Here is a 15,018-nt window from a genome sequence, read left to right on the forward strand (position 1 = left end):
TTCATGTGGAAACCCAGGGCACTGGGAATATTTCTCTGTCTGCTCTGGGGTGCCCTGACCCCCAGGGCAGCACTGACTCTGACCCTCATTCATGGAGAAAGTTTTCTAGACTTCAAGATAGACCAGAATCCACAAAAATGTGAAATAGATTATAGAGAGTAGTGCAGGTGCATCACTTGGTGAGAAATTGAGGTTTTTGGGATTTTTAGTATCTCCTGGATGGAAGCAAGATGGAGGGCACAGGGTGTCATCCTGGGTTTCTTCTTCATGCTTCTTCTTCCTCCTTCTCCATGGGTTTGGGTGGCATTTTGTAATTGGGCAGAAAAGTCCACATTGCTCTGTGGGATCAGTTATTGGGCTAAAAGGGAAAAGAATCCAGGTGTCAGTTCTTAACTGGATAGTTTACTCTTAAAAGACCTTGGGACAAGAGATTGTTGGCCATTTTGTGCCTTCTAATGAAAAGCTGCCAAACTCACAGTAGTGAGACTGTTTTACTGATAAGAAATAATAAACACCTGAGTCTGGACACAAATTACTGTCTCAAGTGCTTTCAATCCAGACCCAGAAAAACTGACAACTGGTACCCCACAACTTTATAGATCCACCCTTGTATTTTTTGCACTGTACCAAAGCAGAGAATTGAAACTGAGATAATCAAAGAAAATACTAAAGCCATCGACTTTTACAGACAATCTGTTAAGAGTGCAGACATCCCCCACTCTGAGGCTGACAAACACATTTTCCTCCGTGTTTCCCACCCACTTTGTCCAGCCTCACTCCTGATTTTCTGCGACGGACTCTCAGAAACCCAGGGATGAAACGAGCACGGAGAAATGCTCGGCTTGGAGCCTCCCCAGCTGAGGCTTCTGCCTTCCCCAGGAGACCCTGTGTAATCACTTCAGCTCCTTCCATGGCTCACACAGACACCTCCCTCAACACCCCCATGTACAAATAGCTCAGTTCCTGGAGGAACAGCATCTCCAGAGTGGTGAGGGATTGCTGCAAGGGGACACAGGGATGGTGAAGGCAGTGGGGAGGTTTTTCCAACTATTTCTGGGGAGACAACTGGGCTGAGATAATGCTCCTCTTGCACAGAAAGAAGTGACTCCTTGAACCTTCACTTAGAGGGATGGAAAATAATGTAAGTCCTGTGGTTTACTGCACTTTCTCTCCTAGAAAAAAAAAAGTGGTTTGTGGTACAGTCTTCTATAGGATTCAGTGACCTTTTATTTGCCTAAAAAATCATTAAAAACCTGAGCAGCGAATTTTTCTTCCTGAGTGGCGTGAAAAAACCTGGAAGTGGGGAGGATGAGTATTTATTTATTCCTTTGCACAGGAGTTTCCCCAGTGTTTTTGACTTGTTATTTTGCTGAAATAAGTTAACTAGGGTCAAAAATAGAATTCTAGAAAAGTGAATAGGGATATAAAGAAGTTATTTTCTGAGCATGAAAATTGCAGATATATATATATATATATATATTATCTACAAATTTCAGATTTTCCAGTTATAATATTGATCTAAAAGCAAAGAAAGAAAAATTTCAACAACCTTAAGTTTTATAACATTGCTCTCTCTTACATAGGTTTATGCTTAGTAATATTGTTCTGATACAGACTAACATTTGGTTTTTAAGACTTAAGAATGAAAGACTTATTTTAAGACTTTTTGAGACTTATTTTAAATAGATTTGTGTGTATGAATAAGGCAGAATTGCATCTGTTTTATTTGTGGAATATGCTGCACTGTGTCTGGAGAATGCTTTTATCATGATAAACTGTGGGGCAAAATAAACTAATAAGTGAGACCTGGAAAAACTAGATGCTCTGGAGGTTCCTCCTGTGTACAGGTGCTGCTCCTTTTCCATGTCTCCAAGGTTTTAATTTTTTTTTGTTGTATTACATTTTGGGTTTCTTTGTAACTATTTGGCTTGATCTGAGAATATTTTCCATATCCACAAAAAAAGAGAGTTTTTTTGAAATTCAAGTTTCCAAAATCGGAAAAGGGCAAATGGTGAATTTAATAAAGAAAAGTGAGGAACCTAAATGACATTATGTATGTCCTTATTAAGTGACACTATTAAATGACATACCTAATGCAAATGGTTTGTTCAGACCTTACTTCTGATTAGATACATTTTAATATATTTAGAAAACTGTCAGAAAAAAAAGACCATGTAATTTGAATATTTCATTAAATTATGGAACTACTAAACCTTTGGCAATCCAAGTTAAAATTGATATTGTGCATTCAAAATAATTTTTTTTCAAAACTTATAGTTAAAAGCGTTTTTCCCTGTGTTTTAGTGATAGATGAGGAGTTTTGTTTCAGGTTTTCTTTCATGGACCAGCTAAATTTTGTAATGGTCTTGGGAGAAATATTTCTCTTGCCTTTTGTCTTAAGTTTTTTCCTCCAAAGGTTTAGCTGCTGAGAGACCTTTCTGTATGAAAATGTACACAATTAAAGGAATATTCAGAATGACAAAATGACAAGTCTGTGATACTTTTGGTGCATTTACTACTTTCTGTTAATGGTAACAGTCCAAAATCCAAACCATGACTTTCTACAGCTTTTGTTTGTAGTAATCAAGTCATGTTAATATGAGATATAAATTTATAGAACCATTATTCACATTAACCACTTTTGAAACACTGCTTACATGTGGAAAGACAAAAAAATCTGACTTATTGTCAGCCTGATCTGTAAGAACCTAAATCTCAAATGTAAAAAAACTTAAGTTAACAACAGCAATTCTTACATGGATGTGCTTAAACTCTTGGATGTTAGAGGCAGCAAGAGCATAGCTCTCATTCCTTAGTGGTGAAGACAACTCAGATTCCCCCTGTTTGCTTCAAAGCTTGAGTATCCATAAAATCTGCAGATGGTTCAGTACAAAACTGTAGAAAATATATAAAATATCACAGAAAATATCACAGCTTGCCCCCCTCCTGGCAGCCAAGTGCAACCTGCAGCATGTTCTCCGTCTTTCCACTGTTTTCCTTGGGCAGGACCCTGCCTGCCAAGCTTGGTGAAATGAATGAATTTCCCTTTCTCCTTCTCCTCCTCCTCCTCTTCCCCACTGCAGAGTGATGAAAGTGAGTGATTCACACTGTCTGGTCACACTTCTTAAATCTGCCCCCAGGCCTGATGATATCCCTTGGTATGGCACTTCTAAATCAAGATTTATTCCATTTCTTATTCAAGTTAGGAGAGGGCTGGGTCGTGACCTGTTTCTTCTCTTTGTTTTGTCAAACCTCACACCTGAAGTTTATTTCCCTGTCATCTGACCAGCACCTGACCAGTTTCCTTGATAACAGCAAAGAGACTAGCTCAATTAATCTCAATAAGAGATTATCTCAATTCTTTGTGCAGTTGCCACCATATAAAGCCACAGTGTGGAGGATTGGTGGATTCAGATATTATCACACTTAAACCACAAATACATGCAATTTTAGAAGCTAACTTTCCTGTAAGACAGCTCCAACCACAGTCCTGAGCTGTGGGGGTTCCTTGGGGTCTTCTCCACTCCCTGGGCTCCTCAGAGGTTGGAGAGATAATTCTGGATCCTGTTGTTGGACCTTCCAACCAATCTTTCCTTGTCTTCTGGTTACACCCACTCTCCTTAGGGACAGGGATGGGCAGGGAATGCCCATGGATGATGATGACTCAGTGTAAACCACATTGCCACATTTGCTGTTGGTTTTTACAATTTTGTTCTGGCCACTTTTGGAGGCTTTTGCGCCTCTTGATGACCGACAGGTTGTTTCCATGCTTTGGCTATTTCCTTGGGGACACCAGAGCTACCAGTTAAAGTTCATGGGCTGATGTTAATGGCCAGGTGATTACACCTAACTCCAGCAGCAATGGACTCATCCATGGTCATGAACAGCTTTTCAGCTCTTTTCTCTCAGGTTCTCTCCTGTGCTGCCACAGAGTTTCTGTGCTTCCTCGGTGCTTGCTACTGGCCATTTGACAACTTGTCAATTGACTGCTCAAGCACTTACAGAAAGTGATCTCTGCACAGATTTAAATTATTTATGATGGCAAAGTAGCTGAAAATTAGTGCCCCCTTACCAGGCAAAAGAAAATGTGACTTAACGCTTCACTAATTGCTAAGAAGGCTTGTGCTGGAAGTAGTCATTAACGAGACAATTCAATATTAGGCAATCATGGAATTTTTATGTGTTCACAGTCTGCTGGTGACTAATGATGTTTGCCTAGTCCCACCACTGCCTGTAGAATCACCAACCTGTGGAAGTTTAGCAGGTGTCCATTAGCAGGGGCAGTGAGAAGAGTAGGTGTAATGGATGCAAAGAGTTGAATTTATCTCGTCTCCCTTGGGACATCTCAGGTCATCAGTTGTAGTCAACTGGCATTTCTGTCCTGAAATAAGTGTGAAAAGGGGGTCCCAGCAGGCAGCGTGGGAGCTCGTGGAGGTGTAGCTGTGTAACTCCAAGATGTCTGCACTAAAGTGAAATGAATCCCACCCAGAGAGGCTTTCTGGATGAATGCTAACTGGCTTTACCAGGTGAATTATTTTGTGAATCTCCACACTGTTTGCTACCTTCATTCTCCAGCACAGAACAGAAAACTGTAAATCCCAGTTTAAAAAGTGGGGATTTATCTTACACTAGTGAGGGAAAATCTGTTGAATTTTTTTTTTTTTTTTTTTACTTTCCACATGTCTGTGTTAATCTCTGTGTTTAGTCATCATTAGCTGCTCTGAATTCACAGTTTTGCTGATTTCAGGGAGGGTGTAGGGTCTGCCTCCCTTGGCAATCTCAGTGGAGCTGCACAGGATGGTGGAACTCAGACCTGGGAGAAGTTCCTTGTGGGCTGCAATGGAGGAGTAGCTAAATGGGCTGAAGAAGGGGTAATCTGTGCTTTTCTTACAGAGAAGCATTTTGGGGGCTGCCTTTTACCTTTCAAAGCAAAGACAGGCTGAGAGAGCTGAGGCTGCTCAGCCTGGAGAAGAGAAGGCTCCAGGGAGACCTTAGAGCTCCTTCCAGTGCCTAAAGGGGCTCCAGGAGGGCTGGAGAGGGACTGGGGACAACAGAATGGAGTGACAGGACAATGTATTTAAACTGACAGAGGGGAGATTTAAACTGGATATTAGGGAGAGATTTTTTCTTGTGAGGGTGTTGAGGCCCTGGCACTGGGTGCCCAGAGAAGCTGTGGCTGCCCCATCCCTGGAAGTGTCCAAGGCCAGTCTGGATGGGGCTTGGAGCACCCTGGGATAGTGGAAGGTGTCCCTGCCCGTGGCAGGGGATTGGAATTGGATGATCTTAAGGATCCCTTCCAACTCAAACCATTCAATTATTCTATTCTAATTATTCTAAGGCAATATTTTCTTTCTTTTTTATTGTGACAGTTTTGCATGGTGGGAAGAGGCATAAATTAAAACAAGGGGGATCCAAATGGGTTGAGACAGTCAAGTACTGGAGCAGGTTACTCAAAGAGGTTGTGCCAACTCTGTTCCTGGAGACTCGTCTGGGTAAAGCCCTGACCTCATGATTTAACCATTTTCAGGAACCTCCTAAGTTCCCTTCAACCCAAATTATTCTCTGATTAAAAAGTTACATGTGTGAAGGTACAAGTGTTATTTTAATATGTATCTCAAGAGCCCTTAAGAAGATGTCAGTTTGGTTCTATTAATCATCTGCCTCGTTTTTGGGGAAAGAGTAGAATAGTTCCACGGAAACTTTGATCTCCTATTACATTTTGTATTTATTTAGTTCTAGAAAAAATTGACTTCTCCTCTGGAAATTCAGGTGTAGAAAGATGCAACACAGCCCAAGTGAAGCACAGTAACAATCTGCCAAGTTAAAAAAACAACCAAACAAAAAGAAATAGGGTAATCCTGGCCACTCTGATCATACTAATTATTTTGGTCATGCTAAATGCAGGAATAATCAACATTTTTCACCTCTTTTATAACAGATGATGAAGCCATAAAAGCAAATAATCAAGAACAATTTTATTCATTAATTGGGATTGAATTGGTGTGATTGTTATCACAATTAAAGGAGAGAAAATATCTTTGACAATAACCTTGTTTCCTGGTCTATTCACAAAGAGTATTCCTAAAGAGGAAAACAAATTTGGAAGAAGGCATCCTTACTTTGGAAATACATCCAGCTACCCATTTTTGTATTTGACAAATAATTCATAGAAAGTATGTTTGATAGCTGATAAAAAATACTATAAATGCTTTTTTGTTTCCTTCTTTGTGGTTTTTAATTTAAATAATTCTTCTTTGATCATGGTGATTTCATTATCGGTGTTTGGTCTTTAGGAATTCCAAAGATAAGAAAAATTTTAATTTTCAAGAGATATTAAATATCACACTGTTTTGTAGGTATTTCAAGTCTTGAGAAAAGGCCAAAATGGTACTTTGCTTCTTCTGTGACATGAAGGGGAAAAATGGTTTCGAATTAACATTTTTTTCTACTTTAGGTCAAATTGCTCCATTGATACCTGCTCACATAAAAACTAAATGCATCTCAGCTGTCTGTTGTGTGCCACCCTCCCTGGGACTATGAGTAACAGAAATTATTTTGGGGATATTTTTAAAGATGCTTGAATGAATCAGGGACATTTTGTCCCCAATTACTCAATTTCTAGCAATTGTCAGATTTTATTCAGCATTAGGCTGATTTGCTCAGAATTGCCCATGGATGAAAAGTGCAGTTTTAGCCTTTTGCTCCATGGCTTGCAGCTCTTCTCATGGAAATTTTGCTGCTGACATGTGAGACAAAAAGCTCAAGGCTTGATTTCCTTCCCCTAATGTTTCAAAAATTAATTTTTCCATAATTGTTTGAAGCAATTTATAAAACCACCAGGGAAGATCTCTCTGCCTGCTCTCCAGCTCTGGCAAAGGACTCCAGGCTCTATGTGCCCCCGTGCTTCCTTCTAATTCCCCATCCTTGGCTTTAGCCAGCAGCCTCTTGTTTTCCTAGAATCTCCTCTGCCCTGGATTAGTCTTGAGGGAAAATGGTGTGAGAATCAAAGTTTCTTTTCTGGAAGGTTACAAGATGGTTTCTTGGAAGGGAAGACATAAAACCACAATGAATTCTGCAAGAAACAGAGAATTTTAATGGTGCACTTTTGAGATCAGGTAAACTTTTATGGAAGTGGAGGGATGGGTAGGTTTGGAAAATTTGGCACAAAGCCTAATAAAGTAATTACTGTATTCCCTCTGTGCATTGCACAGAAATTTCATCTTTTCATGCATCATTCACAGCTCCCATTACTGGTACCACAACATCTGAATTACTCTGAACATCAACAAAACAAACACCACTTTGTCCAGATGAAGGCTTGAAATCTTGTGAGTGGATCTTGTCGTTTTTGTTTTTGCTGTAATACTACACACAGCTTCCAGACTGCTAACCTGATATTGAAAAGTATAGAATAATGACTATTCTTGCCTGACTGTCCTATTTCTCTTCCAGAAATGATGTTAATTTGTGCTGGGAGCAAGGGTTACTTCTCATATTCATAATTTCATGTGCTTCTTTAATGGGAGAGGCAGGCAGACTGCAAAAATGGAGCAATTTCTCTGCAGTTAGTTTGTCACTGGCCTCCAGCTGTTGTTCTCACAGCAATGGTTTCCTACAGCTCAGCAATGTGAGGTCAGCTGAAATCATGCTGTATCTGGGGAGAAATGAAAAGGCATTGCATGACAGGAGAAGATACAGGCAGTCAGCACATACAGAAAAATTGTTTACAAAGTAAAACAAAGCCTCTTGGTTCAGGCTGTGCTTTCCTGGGGTGTTCCATGTAGTGTCTGGAAAGGAAAGGTGCAAGAATAGGTCGTCAGTCAGGAGGACTTAAATTTCAAGGTTAAGCTTTCGTTGCTGTTATGGAGTCAAATTTGAAGCACACTTGAAGGGGTGGTGGCAGCATCTGAATGAAAAATCCTGACCGTGTGCCTCTAAGGTGGTCTTCTGTGCCTGCTCAGCACTGATCCACCCCAGGGAGAGCCCTCAATGAGGTGGGATCATTGCACAGTGTGCAGGAGGGGCTGCACTGGCTCAGGAGTTCCCTGATCCCTCACTGAATTAACAATGTCCTCCCAGAGCTCATAATCAAAGAAAATATGTTGGAGAAATCTCCTTGCAGAGCGTGCACTCAGGTTGTGTTTAGTGGATGGATTCTATCCAAAACCTGGCCAGATTTCTTAATAAAAAATGCAAAGTGTTTTTCTACCTTATTCTCAATATTTATGTTCTGAGAGGAAGGCATGAAATATAAACTTTGTTGGATCAAGCATTTCTGTGCTCCATGTCAGTAAGTACTGGCTCTGTGGGTCACAAATTAAATCCTCTTGGATGCTGCTCGTTGCTGTGCTGGCTCCACCAGGATGGACTTTCCATCTGAGTATTCCCATCTGCATTAATTAATTCAATACTTGATCCTCCTGTTGCTGACAGCTTCCACACACTTGATGTTGCAGTTGGATGGGTTTTACTGTCCCATTTCCAAATATTGGGCTGAACCAGAAGAGTAGGGTTTGTTTTTTTCTTTTCCCTGAGCAGCTGAAGAGCATTTAAGATAATGTGTATCTTATATGAAGTGCTCCAAATACACTCTTAAGTTTATAGAGGTTTGCTCACATCCTATCTGTGCATATAATTAAAAAAATACTGAGCAGACATCTCACTGAAAAAGGTATTTATCATATATTTTCTTCCTTTAATTTTTTTTTTTTATTTTTGTCAAAGCTGATGGGTTAGAAAGTTGATTTTCTTAGCCGTGCATGGGCAAACAGTTGTTTCATTTCCATAACTTGTCTATTTTGGAGTAACTTGACTTCCTTTGTACTTGTTTCTGTTGTTTGGACAGAATTAGTGACAGGCAGAGAAGCATGAAAAATGGCTGAATTCTTGCTACCAGGTACCAACAACTTCCGCAGGTTCACTCAGGAATCCTTGGCAGCGATCAAAAAGAGAATTGCTGCCAAAAAGAATTGTCCAAAAAACACCACAGAGCAGAAACCTGAGGAGAAGACACGTCCTCAGCTCGACCTAAAAGCTTTCCAGAAGTTGCCAGCTCTCTATGGAAATCCTCCTCCAGAGCTCATTGGGGAACCACTGGAAGATCTCGACCCGTACTACAAAGATCATAAGGTTTGAGCCAACCAAGATACTTGGATTTCATTTTTAATTAATTTAATTTAATTTAATTTATTGCATTACCAAAAGTTTCTGTGGGCAATCTGTCAAAGAGTTTTGCTTACAACCCTTTATACAAATTCTTATTCCTTTCTAGGTTAAACAGTGCATGCAGTTGGCCCGTGCTGTAATCTTTTTTAAAAAAGCTTAACTTTAAATTTTAAGAATGAAATAATATGAAATAATAATAATATGAAATAATATGAAATCAATTAAGATTTGAATCAGAACAGAAGCAGAAAAAATAAACTGGATAAAGGAAGAAAAGGGGGGTTGAGAAATAAATTATAATAATTAGAAATTACAGTAATTTTGTACATAATTTTGTAAATTTTCATAAATTCCATAGTTTTGAACAATGTGTTTCACGCCATCTCAATGCTTTTGTTCCACTTACACATACAATAAATGATACTTAAGCATAAAGATTATTTTTAAATGATTGCTGATCAATCTTTACAACCTCCTGACTCAAGTTCCATATTCCAGTTGTGACATACTGAAGAATATGATTTTCAATAACAGAGAAATGGAAACTAATCCATTGAGAATTATGCTTTTAGCTTGAGAGGAGGTTAGAGATTGAACTAATTTCTATAGTCCAAGAGCTGGAGGATCACTGTCAACAACAGCAAATAATGGAAAAGGCTGCAGTTCTTCCTTGCAACTCTTGTGTATCTTGACTCAATAAGGAGTTTGTTCTATTTTAAGAGAATAATCATAAGCAAGATTAGTTCTGTGCACGGCTCTTTGCAAATCACAAAGTTGAAAAAAGAAGTTTGTGCAAATGAATATTTTGCAGCCTGATTTAAAGTTTCTGATGAAAGGATAGCAAATTTGTACAGCCTTTCCAGTTAGCCAGGCTAAAGTGAAATTCAAGCTCTTGCTCATGACTGACACAAGAGGATATAGCACAAAAATAAGTTTTGTGTTCAACTTCCTGACAGATTGTTGTTTGTTTATTTTTAAAAGATTTTCATAGTGCTAAACAAGCAGAAAACAATCTACAGATTTACTGCTACACGTGCCCTGTGGATCTTCAGTCCCTTCCATCCAATACGAAGAAGAGCAATTAAAATTTTAGTACATTCATATCCTTTAATCAGCTTTATTCCCTCTTTTTGATTACAAAACCCTACATAATCTGCTTTTGTATTTTACAGCATTGAACTAATCTGGTCTTTTCCTCACTACAGATAGATTCTAATTATGAATCACCTTAGATATTACTAGGTGATTATTATTAGCTATTGTTAGGTGATTTTCATGCTTTTGTGATATTTAGAAATAAGTTTTGTGAGTATTTGGCTTATTAAGCCTGATTTTCTACAGATTTTGTGTTTTGAGCTCTGATATTGATTTCTTGATGTGTCATAAACAAGTATCTCATTCTGAAGCCTTTCCCAGTGAGAAGATTGATAAGATCTCTAGCCTCTTCATCTTCTGCTTTCCCAAATGTGGGAATTAAATTCAACTCATGTGCCAAAGCTGATCAACCATTGGCCAGTTTTGAGACAAAAGGTTGAGATAGGCAAGCACACACAGGAAAACACATAGAAAAAAACCCATGTAAACTTAGTTTCTCTGGGAAATGAGATTCAAAAAGTGTACATGTGGTATATGAAAGTAAATATTTCCAGGAATGCAGTTTCAGGGAATGCCTTGGGAATATAAAGGTAATATAGATCCCACCTCATATATCACAATTAGGGGGTGGGAATCACAAGTGTATTGCTCCAGTTGGGCACTGGGGAAGGACACCTGAGCTGTGGCTTCAAACTGAATCAGACCCAGAGCCAAGCCTGCAATGTCCCTGTGTGGATTTCAGATTTCCAGCCATCTCCTGGCTCTGTGGTGTGAGGTAACTTCAATGGCTCGAGGTTGTCACCACAGCAGTGTGCAGACATCCCTAGAACAGCAATGCCCCTCAGCTGGGGCCTTCTCTGGGCAAAATTTGGCTGACATTGGCATTTCCATGAGTGGCTTGGCTCCTTCTAACAGCTGGACCATGCCTAGAGCTAAAGCCAGGATTTTTAATTCTGTGAGGATGGAGAGGATGGATAATGGCAAAGATAGATATCTTTCCCATACTCCTCTACCCTATGAATTGCCCACATGTGTGGTACAACAGGGCATGGGATCCAGCTCCAGAGCCATGTGCTTGAGTTTTGGTGTTCACATATGAGGTATCTGCCCAAGCTCCTGTTCTCTGGGCCAGCAGGTCCCAGACAGCACTTGGGGAGCCCCTAGAATTGGCTAAACATGGGCATCACGATATAAAAAAAACCATTAATCTATTAGAGAGCAAAGGAGGGCAGTGAAGAATGGTGAATGGTCTGGAGGGGAAACCACACGAGGAGTGGCTGAGGGCATTTGGTCTGTTCAGTCTGGAGAAGACTGGGGTGAGACTCATTCTGGTGCTCAGCTTCCTTGTGAGGGGCATGGAGGGGCAGACCCTGATTTCTTTGCTCTGGTGACCAGTGACAGGACTTGAGGAAACAGCTGGAGCCAAGCCAGAGGAAGTTTAGGTTGGATGTCAGGAAAAGGTTCTTCACCCAGGGGTGGCTGGGCACTGAACAGGCTCCCCAAGAGAGTGGTCACAGCACCTGACAGAGCTCCAGAAGCACTGAAATAATTCTCTCAAGCACATGATGTGACTTCTGGGATGTCCTCAAAAGGACCAGGAGCTGGCCTTGATGATCCTGATGGGTCTCTTCAAACTCAGCAAATTCTGTGATTCTATGATCTAGAGTTTGAGACTCCTGGAATCACCCTGTCAGATTTTGTGCTGTCCTTTGGAAGAGAAGAGCTTTGCCAGGTCAGAGGTAGGTTTGGGATCCACCTGTGTGATTTGGGCAAGTGTTTAACTTGAATGCCATAAAATGAAACTAAAATTGCATCCTTCTACCCAATCCTAAAGTGGTTGAGGGTACTTTTTCCAGGCTGGAAATGCTTAGAGCAGCAGATCTGTAATCAATACAGAAGTCCCTGAAAAACAGCAGTAGTGTGTTGTCATCTAGCATGGCTCAAAATCAGCAAATACCTGTGCATGCTGTTCTTACAAGTGCTTTAAACAAAAAGCCAGATAATGTCAGCCAGTGACTGATGCAATATTTAGTTACATTTCTGAATCCGTGACATATTCTTTGCCTTCACTCCCATGACTTACATTGTTCACCTGGTTTATCATGTGCACCATTATAACTAATTGTGTATTCATGGCTCTGACTGAGTCGTCTAAGTCTTCATCACCTTCATGGAACACATACGTTGAGTAAGTATCTGTGGGTATGTATATTTTTTATTTATGTAGTTGTATTGAGCTGTTGAGACTTGCCGCTTTCACTCGAGCTTGTGGGAGATTTAAAAGGAAAGTTGCTTGTCTTAAGGGGGTTTTTTAATTGAGATTTTATTTGAGGAAGTAGTTTTGTCTTATATACAATATATACAATAATTTTGATGTTATAGGAGAGAGTAAGTGCAGATTAAGTTCCACTGTTGAACTGGCTTCATGTCTGTTCTGCTACTCCAGTTTTCCCACTTTCTGAAGTTACTCAGTAATTTGCTCTCTATCAAGATGTATTTCCTGTTGTTACTGATGCTGATTGAGCACATGGGAGCTGCTGTCTTTCAAAATTCTGTCTAATTATATTGAAATGCTGAGTTTTGCTCTAATAAAATGTTCTGTCAGAAGCACTTGGCCTGCAGAGTGCTGTTAGAATGGAAAGCTTTTATCTTCGGTGCTGCCAACCCCTGCAATGTTAAATCATAATAAATCCATGTTTTGCAGTCAGTCTTGAAATGTATAATGCCATGGGTTTGTTGGTTTGGGGGTTTTTTTAGAGACTATTTCAGCTGTCACTTTTTCACTTTGGCAAAAATGCTAGAATATGAATACTGATAATTCTAACACCTAACATGAAGGAGAAGATTCCCACATACTTAGTATTAAAAACAGGTTTAAGAGTATTTTTTGCTGTATCATGTTAAATGACACTGAAACAGCTTGGAATGGCCAACTCTCATGCAAGCAGGAACGAGACTCTGCATGGTTTTAAGACACCAGAAGATGCTGAGGTGCTTCTCTACCTATGAGAGAGTTAAAGGCTGGATCAGAGTTGTATCTGCTGTTGACATCAGCTACCATTCAAATGCATTTCAAGAATAATTTCAGAATAATTTCTTTCCAAATAAAAAGGGAAGCATTACATCCATATAATTTCTTAGTGCATTTGCTGACTACCAAATGAAAGCCTTTTGAATTCTGTAGGGATATCGCTGCCTCCTTGAAATTATAAGTGCACTCAGTTAAGTCCAGAAGAGCTTTTACTGATAATTTTCCATTAATAAGAATAATTTCCATCTTAAATTGAAAACCCTCTTCTCTTGTATTCCTCTAAGCGTTTTAAATATTCTACACAGAAATGGTTGCTGTGTGCCCAAAGGAAATAACACAACACATCACACGTTCCCTTGGCCACCTGAAGCTGGAGGAAGATAGAAATTTGGATCTTTATTTTAGCTAGTAAATGGGAGTCTGGTGTTTCTGAAATTATGGGGTCTCACATGAAAGAATTTGGAAAAATGCCAAAAAGTGGGGGGGTTGCATGCTAATAGTCATGTCCAGGTTGCAGTCAGCTACTGTCTCCAGCTCCATGCGAACCAGATACTGAGGGAATACACTGAAATCCAGCAGAAATCTGTTTGTTCTCTCCAGCATTGTCTCAGTTTGCTGGCCCAGACATTAAATAATCTGACTGTGCCTCTTCTGTTGGGTGCTAACACTGCTCTTTCCCTTTGGCTCTTTTCTCCCCTCCTTAGATTTACTTTCACTGGCATTTACACTTTTGAATCATTGATAAAAATACTGGCAACAGGATTCTGCCTCAATGAATTCACTTTCCTTCGGGATCCCTGGAACTGGTTGGATTTCACCGTTATCGTCATGGCGTAAGTGGGAACACATAAAATATGGATTACCTGCCTCCTCTCTCTGTGCTAGAAATTCTCACTGCTGTGGTGCAAAAGGCTGTCTGTGGTTTAAAAACCAGCCCACGGCTCCTAATTGCACCTGAAACTATCTAGAACATTGACTTTTCCCCTTGTTTAGCACTCAGCTGTATCACAATAATGTTTAGTCTTTCAAGAAGGGAACAGAGCTGTGCAGAGCAAGATATTCCCAGTGGTGGGTATCTGTGAATGGATGTGTTGAGACTGGTGAAATGTAAGAGCTGGGTATAAATACAGACTTGCTGACCCCATGAATGAAAGTATAATTTTGCAGTTAGGGTGATAGGTATGGACAACAGGAGAGTGGATTAAATTATGGCTCCATCTCCAAAAGTCATAATTAAAGCCTGGTTTTCTGGTAATTAGCAAGATTCTGTAGCCACAGAAGGGAGATTTAGAACAGCTCAGCCAGCATTTGTAAATTCATAATATTGAGTGGTACCTTTGTATTTTAAATGAAAGATGTTTAAAGATGCTCACAGAAAAGCAGCTATGCACAAGCCAGAGACACCTCAGAGGGAAACTAATAACGAAGAAATGCATTTCTATTTTATAAGTCTTCAGGAAAACCCTTGATATGTAGCTTTTTAATGCTTAAAATACTCTTGGAAAGATTAACATCCAAGAATGACCACTGTAAATAACTGCCCTGTTAACTCTGTTCAAGCACTTGGTATTTCACATCTGCTCCTTACAGGTATGTGGGAGCATTCAGTGACCTGGGGAGTGTGTCAGTCCTCCGGACTTTTAGGGTTCTCAGGGCTTTAAAAACCATTTCAGTAGTCCCAGGTAAGAAGTCTTACTTGCTGAGTACTTTCTCCTACTTACAACTCA

The 15,018-nt window shown here is 39.9% G+C and overlaps 1 protein-coding gene across 1 annotated transcript in view; it reads left to right on the forward strand.

The window, feature by feature from the left end:
• The first annotated feature begins 7,262 nt into the window (after positions 1-7,262).
• The window catches only part of LOC119698024 (sodium channel protein type 5 subunit alpha-like), a 34,576-nt gene continuing 26,820 nt past the window's right edge, over positions 7,263-15,018 (forward strand). Inside the window, exons 1-6 of the mRNA XM_038129473.1 lie at positions 7,263-7,328; positions 8,846-9,129; positions 10,147-10,265; positions 12,344-12,448; positions 13,996-14,124; positions 14,882-14,973. Coding sequence (XP_037985401.1) covers positions 8,875-9,129; positions 10,147-10,265; positions 12,344-12,448; positions 13,996-14,124; positions 14,882-14,973 — 700 coding nt within the window. The 5' untranslated portion in view covers positions 7,263-7,328; positions 8,846-8,874. The remainder of the gene's footprint in view (positions 7,329-8,845; positions 9,130-10,146; positions 10,266-12,343; positions 12,449-13,995; positions 14,125-14,881; positions 14,974-15,018) is intronic.

The sequence above is a fragment of the Motacilla alba genome, chromosome 2, assembly GCF_015832195.1.
Source record: "Motacilla alba alba isolate MOTALB_02 chromosome 2, Motacilla_alba_V1.0_pri, whole genome shotgun sequence".
Lineage (NCBI taxonomy): Eukaryota > Metazoa > Chordata > Aves > Passeriformes > Motacillidae > Motacilla > Motacilla alba.